This window comes from Bremia lactucae, linkage group LG1 (genome assembly GCF_004359215.1).
Source record: "Bremia lactucae strain SF5 linkage group LG1, whole genome shotgun sequence".
In the NCBI taxonomy this organism is placed as follows: Eukaryota; Oomycota; class Peronosporomycetes; order Peronosporales; family Peronosporaceae; genus Bremia; species Bremia lactucae.
Genome location: NC_090610.1, coordinates 14,862,383 through 14,876,353, shown reverse-complemented (window position 1 = coordinate 14,876,353; position 13,971 = coordinate 14,862,383). Strand labels below are relative to the sequence as shown.

At 48.9% G+C, this 13,971-nt stretch overlaps 4 protein-coding genes across 4 annotated transcripts; all 4 read right to left on the bottom strand.

Annotated features, from left to right (window-relative positions):
• Positions 1-2,499: 2,499 nt before the first annotated feature.
• CCR75_006761 (uncharacterized protein) lies at positions 2,500-2,829 on the bottom strand (the record flags this gene model as incomplete). The annotated part of the gene is made up of 1 exon (XM_067964829.1): positions 2,500-2,829. One exon carries the CDS (start codon positions 2,827-2,829, stop codon positions 2,500-2,502), a length of 330 nt encoding a protein of 109 aa, XP_067814956.1.
• Positions 2,830-5,004: 2,175 nt separating this feature from the next.
• On the bottom strand, positions 5,005-5,564 carry CCR75_006760 (uncharacterized protein; the record flags this gene model as incomplete). The annotated part of the gene is made up of 2 exons (XM_067964828.1): positions 5,005-5,147; positions 5,168-5,564. 2 exons carry the CDS (start codon positions 5,562-5,564, stop codon positions 5,005-5,007), a joined length of 540 nt encoding a protein of 179 aa, XP_067815281.1.
• Positions 5,565-6,322: 758 nt separating this feature from the next.
• Positions 6,323-6,637, bottom strand: CCR75_006759 (uncharacterized protein; the record flags this gene model as incomplete). Its single annotated transcript, XM_067964827.1, has 1 exon — positions 6,323-6,637. The coding sequence occupies one exon, from the start codon at positions 6,635-6,637 to the stop codon at positions 6,323-6,325; it is 315 nt and encodes a 104-aa protein (XP_067814958.1).
• Positions 6,638-6,949: 312 nt separating this feature from the next.
• On the bottom strand, positions 6,950-12,196 carry CCR75_006758 (uncharacterized protein; the record flags this gene model as incomplete). The annotated part of the gene is made up of 3 exons (XM_067964826.1): positions 6,950-11,208; positions 11,280-11,355; positions 11,742-12,196. The coding sequence occupies 3 exons, from the start codon at positions 12,194-12,196 to the stop codon at positions 8,632-8,634; spliced, it is 3,108 nt and encodes a 1,035-aa protein (XP_067814834.1). The 3' UTR covers positions 6,950-8,631.
• Between the last annotated feature and the right edge of the window lie 1,775 nt (positions 12,197-13,971).

Sequence of the window (13,971 nt, the reverse complement as noted above, 5' to 3'; positions counted from 1 at the left end):
AAGCACCCCTTTCAACCGCACCAGGCTCTTGGCACTGTGCCGGTTTATGCGACGCATAACTTCTTGTCAGCTCGCCGTCTACTGCCACAGGCTCTCGGCTCTGTGCAGGACATTCGGACGCATGACTATTTGTCATCGTTTTATTCACTACCACAGTCTCCACGAGCTGGGTAGGAATTGGTGACGTTTGACATCCCGTCAACGCACCCTCAACTGTGTTCGACACGATATCAGTTGCATAGGCCTCTCGCAGCTCCGTCGCAGCATGGCTCTGTGCCTCGGACGCGGCTCTCCGCTGTCCGAGCACGAATGCCTCAAACTGCTCCAACTGAGCAATATGTTGCTCAGGAGGACTGCCCAGGAGCCTGGCCAGGGCTTGTTCACCAAGTCTCTGCGCCATATGCCCTGCCACCTCCCGATGATGTTCGGAGAGGTGGGGGAAATGAGCCCAATCAATATTGAGGCTCATCCTCACGTACACACGCAGAGATGCGGGTCGTGGGAAGGATTTCAAGTGCTACCAAGTGTAGGCGGGCACGTCGTAATGCGGCCACGCTCTAGCGACCTCACCCAACACACTAAGAACTCTGGTTAAGTGTCGTCACGGGAGCGGTAACTCGTCTCCTCGTGCGCACTTCCCAAGTAGGTAGTAATTTTCAGACTGATTTATATTTAATAGAATTAAATACAAATACCTATTTTTACCAATTAAAATGTATCTCTATAGATATCATTTAATATGTATTGCGAGCGTATCTTTATAGATACCTCGCGTAACTGATGACGCTAGCCGTCATCATGGATGACGCTGGGCGTCATCCCCCCTAATGTGAATGCACCCATGTGCATCACATCCACAAGGGTTGGTCACAAATGTGTACCACACCCGAGTGTTGGGTCTATTTACTATTGTTTAGTAATTGACCATCCCCTTAAGTACACCAAATGTGCTAAATGGGGACTGTGTAACATTAGGGCAACTTTAGCCCGTTACATGAAATGAGAAGCGCTCTGTTTTGGGCTTCTATTTTTTGCTTGAGTTCCACCTATTTGTTAATCCAGCGTTCAATAATTGAACGCTGCAACGGTACCGGCTCAAACGCCGATACCACGAGAAGACGTAATCATTGACGGTATGTCAAAGGTACTACCCAAAAGACCACTCCGGGCCTCGGCATCAAGAAAGATAATTTGGGTTGCATTCAAGTGTATCCCTAGGTTAGGAGAATCGATACTTTTTCTCCGGCACCTGCAACGGATTTTGTACCGTGCTTGTACACGCACTTTATAGTTTAATGTTGCTTAACAATATCGACACATCCTTTAAAGAATCTATCACAGGAACCTCTAGAGGTGATTCGTCCTACTAGCTTACATGAAAGGTATTGAGTTGAAAGAGGACCGTCGTTCGATTCTTGACAGGTGTCTTATTGCCTGCAAGTGGACACCTTTCGCATGACAGCACTACTGGGGTTAATTGTCGAAGGTGGGTTGCAAGATCTAATTAGTTGGCCTGATGGTGCTTGTGACATCGTTTAAATTTCGTCTAACTTGATGACTTGCCCTTAGTCTCACTCATATCGGTATAGAAGTCGAATGACGTCTTCCTTTCGGTGAAGCCTTTCAAAGAACCTGGCGCGAGAATGTCCTAGCCGTTGTTTCCTTTATCCCCCGACTCAGCTTGTCGCATTTTGCATTTGGGATGTAGTGGCATTAATTCGAGCGAGCTGGTCATCCAACTTAATACTCAGGGAAGAGTCCGTTTGTTTTCCGACCCGGACCTGAATCACTTGTTGATGATAAGCTTCACATCACATGTAAATACAAATTCAATTCATTATCTGTCACTGTGTGACAATTCATTTACCGTTTATGGATTATGAGATTTCTGAAAAGTCCTAAGCCATTCAAGTACCCCAGGAGATGTCTCCTGTCGGTGACGAGGGCTGTGCAGTGTTAGCTGCAGGGCGACGATGGTGTCTTGGAACAATTCTGTGGCTAGGCGGAGTGACACGCCGGTACTCACATTCCTATCTCTACTTCGTTCCTTGATCGCGACCGCTCAGAGTTGGCGAAGCAGGGCTTGTTTGACTTCCGCTACCTCTTGCTCCGTAGACGCACTGTCCTGCTTATGGATGCTCCTGTTCCGCTGAATTCAGAGCGTGGTACGCACACAAAGCACGCTATCCACCAGATCATTTTTCATGCCCGGCCAACGATGTCCGCGTTGTCCAGAAATACGTGCTGAATATCCGCCCGCACGTTCGCAGAAATCGCCGGTGCCGGTCGCGATAACGATGCTTGTTTATACAAGCCCATTTCACGGATGACACCTTCGACCGCGTCCACTGCTTGATGATGTATGCCCAAGACTTAAACGCCCCGGCGCAGTCCAGAGGACATGGAGGAGTCCTTCGTGTTGCCCAGCGCATGCCAGATGCCGCTTGCATGACGAGTGCTTATCGCGGTCCGGGAATTACAGATTTAACTGATAGGGAGCTATTCTGTAGCAGACCCAGATTTGGTATTCCGTGAGAGCGTGTCCGTGTTCCCAGAGACGTGCTGGTGACTGGGACATCGAAAGTGGTTGCCATCGTGTGAGCCGACGCGGTGTTGTAATCTGGCGATTACCGCCGTAAGTGCGGGATGGCCTTGCAATTGGCGCGATGGAACGGTTGTCGTTGTATCGCTTTGAAAGCGTGCACGTTTTTGATGGACGGTGGTAGGCTCCATGGGACTCTGTGTATCTGCGGATGCGCTGTGAATACAAGCGCCGTGTTTCGTGTTTGCTGTTGTAGTGTCACCAACTCCTTTGGTATTCGGGCACATCTGTCATGTGATGAATGACCCATTAAACTCCGTTTGTGGCCTGATGTAGGATGATCAGAGCGGGGTCGCTCGTATGCTTGTTGGCACCCGTGTGTAACCCTCGGTTTGTAAATCTCCAAACATAGTTGTTCAGTACCTCAGGTCCGTTCCGCAGCGTTAGCTGAGCCGGTATTTGCATAATTTCGGCTGCGGGCAGATATGGGCTTGCCATTAGTATGGCTGTTACCCATAGCCCCAGTTTAGGGAGCGTATGGTTAGTACCCAGCCCTGTTTGGGGAGCGTATGGTTAGTACCCAGCCCTGTTTGGGGGAGCCGGATACGGTAATCCAGTGTTGAAACTCGCCGAATGTGTAATTCAGCCAGCGTGCAGGCGGGTGGTAGTAGATACTTCTTGGTCGATAGCACGCTTCCCTTGTTATCCACGATCCAAGAATTCTGATCCCACTGCAATTCGCCCAAAATCCTTGTGCTCCTGAGTGTACAAGTCTGTGAGTGTCGGAATATCTTCATAATATTAAAGGTACAACTCCTGGTTCGACCGGGTGGCCCCGAGGTGCGTGGTGAGGCGCGCGCTGTTTCTTCCAGTTTTGGACAGTGCCGGTGATAGTCTCCAGTTAGCAGAGCCGCCAAATCTTGAAATGACCACGCAGCCCACGCGTAGAAGTAGCGATCACGTTTTTGAATAAGCCACTTCGTCGCATATTTGAGAGTCTAGTATATATAGCGACGTCGATGCAGACGAGCCCAATCCCGCCCGCTCCCCGTGGAGTGTATAGCAGACCTGGATTGACTTTGTGTCTACTGGGGTTGTGGAGTGATGCCACAAAAATTGCTTCTGAATGTTGTGCAACTCCACCCGAGGTCATTGCGGGAGTCGAAAGACCGCAGCTGTAAATAACACTTCTGGTAGCATGATAGCATTCAGTAGCAAGAACCGACTTGCGACGCTCCTTGAAAGGCTTACTGCGGTGGCTAGACGCTTTCTGACGTTTCGAATCCGTGAAACCCAATTTGCAACCAGTAGGTCCCCAGTTCCTACCTGGTATATTAAGTACCTAGTCTTTTGACCATGGCGGAGGGCAGAAATTCCTTCATAATCTGAGATTGCGACCGCTGTGATCAGGAAGATCAATACACTCTTTGCTGGTTGTACAGATAACCCTGGGGCTCCCCGAAGCGCTGCACGATACACATGACCTCCGGAATCTGCCCCGCGTGGTGAAGAAAATCGTTGACTCATCCACAAAAGCGGAAAATTTCTGTTCCAGGCCAGGAATGTCTGGATGCTGCAGCCCCGTATCCGGGGACGTTGCAAAAGAGCTATTGCCAATCTTTCCGTCACAAGCAGAAAAAGTAAGGGAGCTTACGGGCAACTTTGTATGATGCCGGTGAGTACGGAGATCGGGTCGGATAGTTTTCCATTAACCACAAATCGGGCGGTAGAATTGTTGTGTAGGTCCGAATCATGGCAATTAAAGACTCCACAAACCCGAAATACCTCATAATCTCAAATAAAAAGTCGCGTGAGACCGTGTCATACGCCTTGCAAAATCCAGCAGTAAAATTGCGCGGCTAGCAGCGGGATCCCGATCGGTTCGTGTGCTGCTGTTAATCGTTGCGCCATTATCATCATGACTGTTTTGGACATTTGTCTTTCATGAACAAAACCTTGTTGAGTGTCTTGAATCGGGACCCCTAAGAATCGTCTTGGCGACTACTTCATAGCCAGGCTGGAGTAGCGCGATCGGCCGATAATCCATTGCGTCCGCTGAATCACCCTTCTTCCAGAGCGGGATGATAAGATCCTTTAAAAAAAGGCTGGTGGCGATCGTCCCTTCAGTATGTCGTTACGGATTGTGACGAGTCCCGGTGCTACTAGGGCTTGATAGTCCTTGATAAATGTTAAGCCCGTCCGGCCCAGCCGCTATGGAAGCAGCGACGTGATGGCCCTGAGGACCTCTGCCATCGAGAAAGGTTCCATCAGTAGCTCATTTTGGTCTGGATGAGGACTCGATCGGTTGGCATGGTGATAAAGTCGTGTAACGCCAGCTTGAGGGCTGTGGTCGGCACGGTGCTATGTGTCTGACATAGAATTGGCTGCCATTCGGATGCAAAAATGTGTCCCTAGTGCGAAAAGGCTGCCCAATAATCCATTTCAGCCCCGTAATGGTTTGGTCATTTTGCCCGTTCGAGCACGCTTGAATTGCCATCGTAGAATAGTCCGTTCAAGCGGAGGTCTTGTCGAATAGTTTGTGCCAGCCGGAGCTCCTCTTCAATTGTCTGAGAAAGGCACTTACGCGTAAGTAGAACATTGGGCCCTGATGAAAATTTCCCGTACCTGACTGTAGAAGAAGGTCTTGGCTCGCGGAACATTGCACACCAGGGATCCGCGCATTGCCCGATACGCTAGTCATTCGTGCTTTTCCCTCATCTAGCCACACCTGTGTGGGGTGGTCAGTTTTCCGATTGGGATACGCCATGAGCCCCAGGTACAGGCAGTCCTGTCGCCACGCAGCCATCCAGGCCACTATTACCTCATCACTTAGTGCATTGAGAAGGGTATGCTGAAAGGGAAGTTGTTGAAGCAGCCGCATCAACTGGACCGGTTCCGCTAGCACTGCCCGACACCACTGCTCAGGGCTACTGTCGAGCGTTAAAAATAGCACTCCAGTAGCCGCTACCCACGTCTCACTCCAAGATTGCCACAAATTCTGCCAGTACCCGTTTGTTAGCATAGAAATGTCCGGGCACGTTAGCGCTGCCCTGCTTCCCGTTGTAGCCTTCCCATTTAAAAGCTCAAGTGCGGTTTGCTTGTTGCTAGATTACCCATTGTGCCTATTCGCTTCTTCCGGTGCGAAGGGATGTGCCCTTTTGTTCGGCTTCAAACGCGTAGGCGTCTGTAGGGCACGTACGACGAGCTGCGACTGACCACTATGACCATGATCCGTGCTCTGGACCAACTTCTGGTTCTTGACATCTTGACAGCCGTGACTCTAAGGCACTATACCGTGCATTCCGGTGAGACTCCGAATGATGCTGCCTCTCCTCACTACAACCCATTTCCAAATTCCGAGAGTCGGAGGGGTACCCGCTCATACTTGCGTCCTTGACATTGTTGTGTCCACCCTCTCAACCGCCGTTTGCACGCGCCCGACATCACTCATGACCACCTCCGACGAGATGGACTCGCCGAGGCTTTGTGCCACAGAAGCGCCTAAAGTAGGTTGTACTGCAGTGCGTTGGTGCGCGAACGCTGAGTAATGGCGTCCCGCGAAGTGCTACACTAAAGAAGATTGGCCACCCTCCTGTTGCTTATCCTGGGCAATGAGTCGGCCACAGTCCGCCGTAGAGGCTACATTGCCAATCCTCATCCCCGTCACCACCCGTGGCGATGACGTAAATGTTTTGACGGACAAAATTTGTAGCCTAACAGAGCGTTTCACAGCCGCCTCAGTTGTGGACATTGACTTGTGCATTCCTCTCCAACGGACTCTTACCAAATTCCTCCAGATACCACTTGAGCTGCTTTTTTGAAGCCGAAGGCTCCATCCCCTTTCATCCACGTTGCACTACGATGAGTGTGGCCCCGTGTGTCATGTGGGAATTGCTCCCCCGGATGCAGCTGTCCCGCATGTTTAATTCCAGTTTTGAGGCTACCAGCAGCTGCAGCTAACAAAGTGTCCTCCGCAGCTAACAGGGTGTCCTCCGCAGCTACGTCTGCGTCGCATAAAGCTTGTACAATGGCTATCGCCATACAGTTGCCTGTATCCGGTGCGGAGACTGCACGAAGCTGGAGCTGGCCTGTCATGTCGTCGATGGACCGAAAAGCGGTATCGATCGGCTGGCTTACCGTGACCAGCGGTTGTTTGTCCTGTGCGATGAGGCTGATCAGACGAAATCGTTCTCTCTAGAGCAGTCCCTCCTTGGTCGCTGCTGTCGCCGGCACCTCCTCAATGATGACGGGCGACTGCTCCTGAAGAAGAACATTGTCCTCCTGTGCGTCCTGATATTGAATAACTAGGGAATCAAATCGTGTTGCACCGGCGGCTTGTTTTCGTACTAGCTTGGTCTTGGGAGTCGATCTCCGACAGCCAGCCCTTAAAGGTACTTGAGCCTTCGACTTTAGTTGGGGTGGTACATCCGTAGAGACTGAAGCTATACTTTCGGTGTTGCTATCGACCTTGGATTTCGGACGGTGAGGGCGCCGCCGTGCCGACTGCCGGACCCGAGTCGGTACGGTCATCCGACGTTGGAGATATGTATCTTTCATGCATAGGACTCTTTAACTTTAATATTTGTATTTACAAGTATGCTCGCCGGAGTCGAAGGACATCCAATGTCTGGCGTCTGACTTTTCGACTTGCTGGGTGTCCGGAATTTTTGCGAGGTATCGTTCGATTGGATTAGTTAGGTACGACTATCATCCTCAAGCATACTCATATTTTATGCCAAATTCAATGCTTCCGGTGTGGCAATCTTGGTCATACATTGGCCCGCTGTGGTTACACGGATGATCAGTTGCGAGGACCTGGTTGCTTGTTAGCCACAGAGCAGGAAATTGTAGGGTTGGATGATGTGGCCAAACCGTTCGCCAACTTAGCGGAAATGAAGGCAGCGGCGGCCACTTGGATAAACATTCTTAAGGAGACGGCGGAGGTTTATAAAACGAGGTGATAGCCTATCGACGTCAACTATTTTGTGCTCACTTTGCAAGTTTCCAGTCCAGTTCGCGTTTGTGACTTCTTATTAAACTAATTTACAATTCACGATTCTATTCTGTTAACTCAGTCCTACCGCGTCTGCGTCTGTACGGCTGGAAGAATGAAGGCGCAGTTGCTATTTGCTACCCTCCTGGACGCGTAGATCTCTTAAGCAGCGATGGAGACAGCATGACCTGCCACACACGATCCCTAATTGAAGCTGTAAAATACTAAATGTGCGCTCGCTCTTTCCACGCCTCGCTTAGCCTACCCAGTAGAAACTTTGCAGCATGGGCAACATCGATGTCCGGCAACAGACGCATAATCGTGCGTATTCCATCTTCAATCAACTTGCAAAATGAATACTTATCTCCCTAAAACACATCACATAACACTCACTGCATTCGGGGTTAGGATAGCGTTTCTTTTAGCTTTTCACAATGTCTGGCTAAATATACACAAGAAACTATGCGTCGCCATCGGGAATGATCGGCAAATTGGTATCCTTAGTCTTGGCAACCACCTGACGAATAATTTCTTGCACACAAGCATCCCTTCCAATCCATGGCAGATCACCAATGATTTTCGTCGTGGTAAAACTCGCCCAATCCTCTCCACCACATCCATGAAGACCACAGCACATTTCGAATTCTCAAGTCTCGCCAGCGCCGCGTCTGAGCACAGCAATGGTTGTACAATCAGCTCAGTACTGTAGCACTTGATAGGATTCACAGCATATCGACGCAAAATACATAACGCAGATCAGCGCCCGTCTAGAGGCTCGAGATGCCGGCGTAAAATGGAGCGCCAGTGTAATAGTGCTGACAGGAAGAAGGAGATGGTATTTCAGCTTGGAATTAGCCAAATTCAATCGAGTTATATCAAACTGAAGGGACTCACATCTGTCGGTGTCATGAGTAGATTAGAAAGTTGCTCGGCATTAACACCTGGCCTATCGAAGACAATATAAGCTCAGGTCTAATTTAAATGATTATACTAAGCTTCAACCACTATTCTAAATTAATAACGTCGGTCACCGTGAATGAGAACACGAGGCAATTCGATTCATTTTAGAGTGGCAGAAATTTTCACTAATGCTACCCTACAAACGGTCATAGAAACGGTCGAGAGGTGGCACATCCGGGTTCAGGCCCTTGCGCAAACGCACGCCATTCACCAACTTACCAGCCATATTGCCCAAGTCAGTTGGGTCACCGCCAACGGTCTGATAGTGGTCAAACACGCACTGCGGGAAAGCCTTGCCACCTGTTGCCTGACGCAGGTCAGCTGTAAACCCGAAAGATTCGTTTACAGGGAGATAAGCCTTCAACTGCATCATGGGGGTCCCCGGGCGCTGTTCCTCAGCAAAAACATGACCGCGACGGCGCGTCAGCACACCGTAAACGCCACCTACGGCGTCTTGTGGCACCTGGATATCGGCAAGGAAGACGGGTTCCATCAAAGCAGGTTCCGAAACCAACTGGCAAGCGTAAACCACACGGCGAGTAGTGGGCAAGATCTGACCCATACCACGGTGAATAGCGTCGGCGTGGAGCACTACATCAAGAAGATTAACACGCATTCCACGCACGACCTCCTCGCAAAGAACGCCATCCTTCGTGGCCCAATTGAATCCTCCAAGCACCGACTCCTTAATTTCATTCAGGTATGAAATTCCTTTAGTGGCATCCACAAATAAGTTGGCTCCCGTGCCGTCAGGTCCATAGCCCCAAATCTTACGGGCATCGGTAACATCCCATCCGTGGTTGTCGGCCAGATAACGAGCACGAAGCTTGAAGTCGTGACGAGGTGTGACTTCGTCCTTTCCCTCCTCAATTTCTTGAGTTAACTCGTCACCCAAAGGTGAAGCCTCGCAAAACAAACGATTGTGTTTGTTGGGAGATTTCGAGAGACAAGTCTTGGAAGAATTACCAGTAATAGTCTCGCGATAGGAAACTACTGGTTCTGAAATCTTAACCGTTGTTCCCATAAACTCCTCTTGCAAATCTTTCAAACAGATCTCAAGGTGAAGTTCACCAGCACCAGCAATAATATGTTCACCTGACTCTTCCGTGTAACAAAGGACCATGGGGTCTGACTTTGAAAGACGCTTCATGCCTTCTACAAGTTTCGGCAGGTCAGACGCGGTCTTGGGTTCAACTGCCACGCGCACAACAGGTGATACGGAGAATTTCATAGTTCGGATGGTGTGACCAGTCTCAGACGTAGTAATGGTACCAGATTTGAGCAGGTATTGGTCAACTCCGACCAGTGCACATGTGTTACCGGCCGGTATATCGGGGGTCTGCTCGACATAACGTCCCATCATGATAACAGTACGCTGAATGTTCTTGACCCACAAGTCGGTCTTCTTTCCCGGAACATAGTTAGGTCCGAGCATACGCACCTTCTGGCCAGTAGCAACCTTACCGGCGAATACACGACCGAAAGCGTAGAATCGACCCTTGTCCGAAGTCGGCACCATTTTAGATATATACATGACCAAAGGGCCGTTCACATCGCATTTACGAATAGCTTCAGCACATTCATCGTCTTGCGGACCCTCATATAGAGTGTCAACACGGTAGCGTTGGGCAGTCACGGGGGACGGTAGGTGCACAACAATCATCTCAAGGACAGCGTCGGCGGCAGGCAACCAGCGCTGCATAACGCGCTTCAGAAGGGGTTTGCCCGTCAATTCCTTCTCATCCGACTTCAACTCTACGCCAACAGCCTTCATCATCTTTTCAAATTTCGCCTTCTTGTCATTCATAATAGCGTCGAACATTTTAATAATTGGGTCCATAATGAACTGACAAAAAGCACGCTTAAGGGTGCCTTCAGCGTTATTCTTGCTGGTCCATTTTTTATTAGCCGCATCAAAGTACCAGTCACCCCACAGTTTCTGCATCATCTTGTCTTCAGCAATGCCAAACTTCTTTGAGTAAAGACGAGCAAATTTCTTAAGAGTAAAGCCCCACTGATGTAGTCCCGACCCAAAAGCGACAGTACCTTTCTCGGGGTACACCTGGACATCACCCAACTTCTCATCAAAGTATGTGGCAATAACAACATTTACCGTTTCAATGGCACGGGTGAACGACTGGTAACAGTCTTCTGGCTCCAGGTGTAGTTCCAAAAGAGCACGATCCACCTTGTTAACCATAAGAACTGGCTTAACGCGTTCACTAATAGACTGACGAAGTACCGTCTCGGTTTGCACGCAAACACCTTCAATGCAGTCAACCACAACAAGGGCACCATCCGTTACACGCAAGGCAGCTGTTACCTCGGACGAAAAGTCGACGTGACCAGGAGAGTCAATCAGATTGATAAGATACGAATTCTTGTTAATAACAACTGCCTCGTCGGAGGGCGCCTCCACAATGTTGTCCTTAGCGATAGCGTCGGCCGTCGCCTGCTCACCAGCGTCCATGTCGTACTCGAAGAACATGGAGATGCCCGTCGACTTAATCGTAATGCAACGCTCCTGCTCATCAGCGCGGGTGTCCGTGAATCGGGCCTCTCCGGCGTGCTTTGCTGAGATAATACCAGCTTTGGACACAAGCGAGTCGGTCAGAGTCGACTTACCGTGGTCAACGTGAGCAATCACGGACATGTTACGAATATTCTTCGTATAATCCATGATCTCACGCATCTGATCGACCGTAAAATTAACCTGACCACGTCATAGAAGATCTTTAAGGGTTCTTGTATATTTTCATTGCTTGTCGTTCGCTGAGATCTTACCATAATTGCTGCTTGATAAAGGGTCAGCGACGAATTTGTGGAATTCCTAAGTTTTCTCTTTCGGACTAGCTGGCTCCTAAAGAGATTATGATATTGAAACGTGGGGACGGCTAACCCCGAAAACGATTGGAGCAGAGCGCACTCCCCTTTCCGTAATATCCAGTTTTCAGTATGTCAATACAGTTCAGCTATCAAAACGAGGCTCAGTATTATTCGAGCTTTATCAGTAAATTAAGAGTGAATAGAAACGCGGTCGAATTATTAGTCGCCGAAAAAATTACTACATCCTCAGCGTAGCCGCACGTGAAAGTCAGCTATAATTATTAATACTAATAACTACAAGTTGCTGCCACGCTTGCTACAGCAAAATCCAACCGTGGTCTAGGCCCTACACTTAAAACATTAACTTGATTAGTAAGTCGGCTTTACTGTGTGCAAACCACGACGCAGTAACACATCTACAAGAAGGTGCTCTGCTGCTGCATCTGGCACTGCTTGAACTGATCTAGGAAAAATTGGCAGGAGCTGATGTCATTGCTGTTGCTGTTTAAACACTCGAGAAAAGCCTTCTGGTCCATGCCACATTGGTCCTGCTGAGGAGGCTTCACAGCTTGGTGATCCTGCGAATCCAGAGCAGCCTCACGTTGATGCGAGACATCCGATCCGCCTGAAAACGATCCGGCCACGGCACCTACTGCACGATGCGCGACGGCACTTCCCGTACCAAAGGCCATGCCCTGGGCTACCGTGCTCATGAGGCCGCTCATCATGCCACCGCTGCTGCTCGAGCTGCGATGCGTGGGGGGCGCAGCGTGCGCACGAGCAGGGGCGGGTGCGGATTGACGAGGCTGAGCGGAAGCCGGAGCGCGACGTGGGGCTGGACGAGCTGCAGGACGCGAAGAACGAGAACGACCCATTTGTTACTTTTCTATAGATGTAGGTAGAATTGGTTTTGACGTTGAGGAAAATCTGATAGCGGCTTCCTGCCACAGAATTATCGAGAATTACGGGTGGCAGTAATCTATTTCAAGTCAGCGCTCTATCTCAAAAAAAATATGGCTTGATCGGAGCATTTAAAATATTTTAATGACAGAATATAAATTATTTACCAGGTAATGGTCAACTGTAACGGGGTGTATCGTTACATGGAATTAAAACTTAAAGGTTGTTAATTAATATATTATCTAAAAGGTAGATAATATTTGGAGGATATTACCTTATAGAGTAACATTCAGAATTCTTATCCATAAATAGGTATAGACCATTATACCTATTTATTCCGCAGACTAATCAGCTGTAGGAGTAATCAAAGAGAGAGTTACAGATAAGACAGAGATAAGAATTCATTTACATGTTTAGTATTAGATTTTAATTAAGTTAGCATTTACAAAAAGAGAACAAAAGACACTTAATTATATTTAATACAGTTTTCATTTTACCCTCTTAAGCTTATTGCCTAAAGAGAAGTCTTCCTCTGCACGTACAGTGTACGTCAATCAACGTAGGGCACCACTCGCAACTGAAGCAGTGCGAAGTGGACTTGTACTGAATCAGTACAAGTCATAGTGCCCCGTTACACCTGGTAGCACTTTGTAGTCCGTCCAAGGACCACATTTCCACATTTAACATGGACATGTTAGATGGTAGTGGGAATACGCATCACGTTTCCCCTGAAAGCTACTCCTTTCTAAGTGATATAGAAAGGAGTGCGGTTGAACGAATGAGTTCGACCGTAGGAAGCGATGCAATTCTGGCATTGCTGTCCAACTTAGACAGAGATGCCCTCCATTCAACTATCGCCAAGTTCATACAACATGAACTTGACGAGATGAAGGAAAAAGTAGCCTTGCTGAATCAGCAAGGCTCTCAACAGGCGGAACTGTTGAGGTTACAACAGGTACAGACCCCTATACCTGGGATGATGCTAACGCGTCGTCACGAAACTTTAAAGATTGACATCTCTAAGTATAGGGGAGTCGAAGAAGACTCCCTCTTGAGATGGTTTGTCGAGTTAGACGATGCCATAAGGGCACGTCACATCATCGACGAGAAAATGCAAATCGCATTCGCTCAATCAAATCTGACAGGTCGTGCCAAAACTTGGGCATTGGGCCTCAAGTTGCGCGACCCATACGTCTTTGGGTCGCTAGAGGTTTTTAAAACCCGACTCAAACAGACGTTTGAACCATTAAGGGCTGAGTTCAGAGCTCGTTCAGAGCTTCTGAAACTCAAGCAAGGCAAGCGTGATGTGCACGCATATGCCCAGTACATACGACTCTTAGCAAGTTGTATTACAAATAACCCAGTTCATGAACACGCGTTGATTACGGTGTTCATGCGAGGTCTTACGGATGGTCCCGTAAAGACCCACCTGTTCCCCTTGGAACTGGATAAGCTTGAAGACGCAATATCCGTTGCGGAACAGGAGGACTTTAGCTTGAGACAGGCTCAAGTTAGTTCGTCATCATATCGTCCTCCAAGACGACACGAGTTAGGAGGTCCAGAACCCATGGACCTTTCTTACGTCGAAAGCGAGAGACCTCGCTTTCCGAACATTAAGCGATCGCAGAAATGCCATCGCTGCCAAAAATAAAAAAATTGGGACACTACGCTCATGAGTGTAGTGCCCCACGTCCAGCACCGAAAGGTACTGAACGTAATTTTGGACCGTATGCCAAAAAGGGCAACGGTC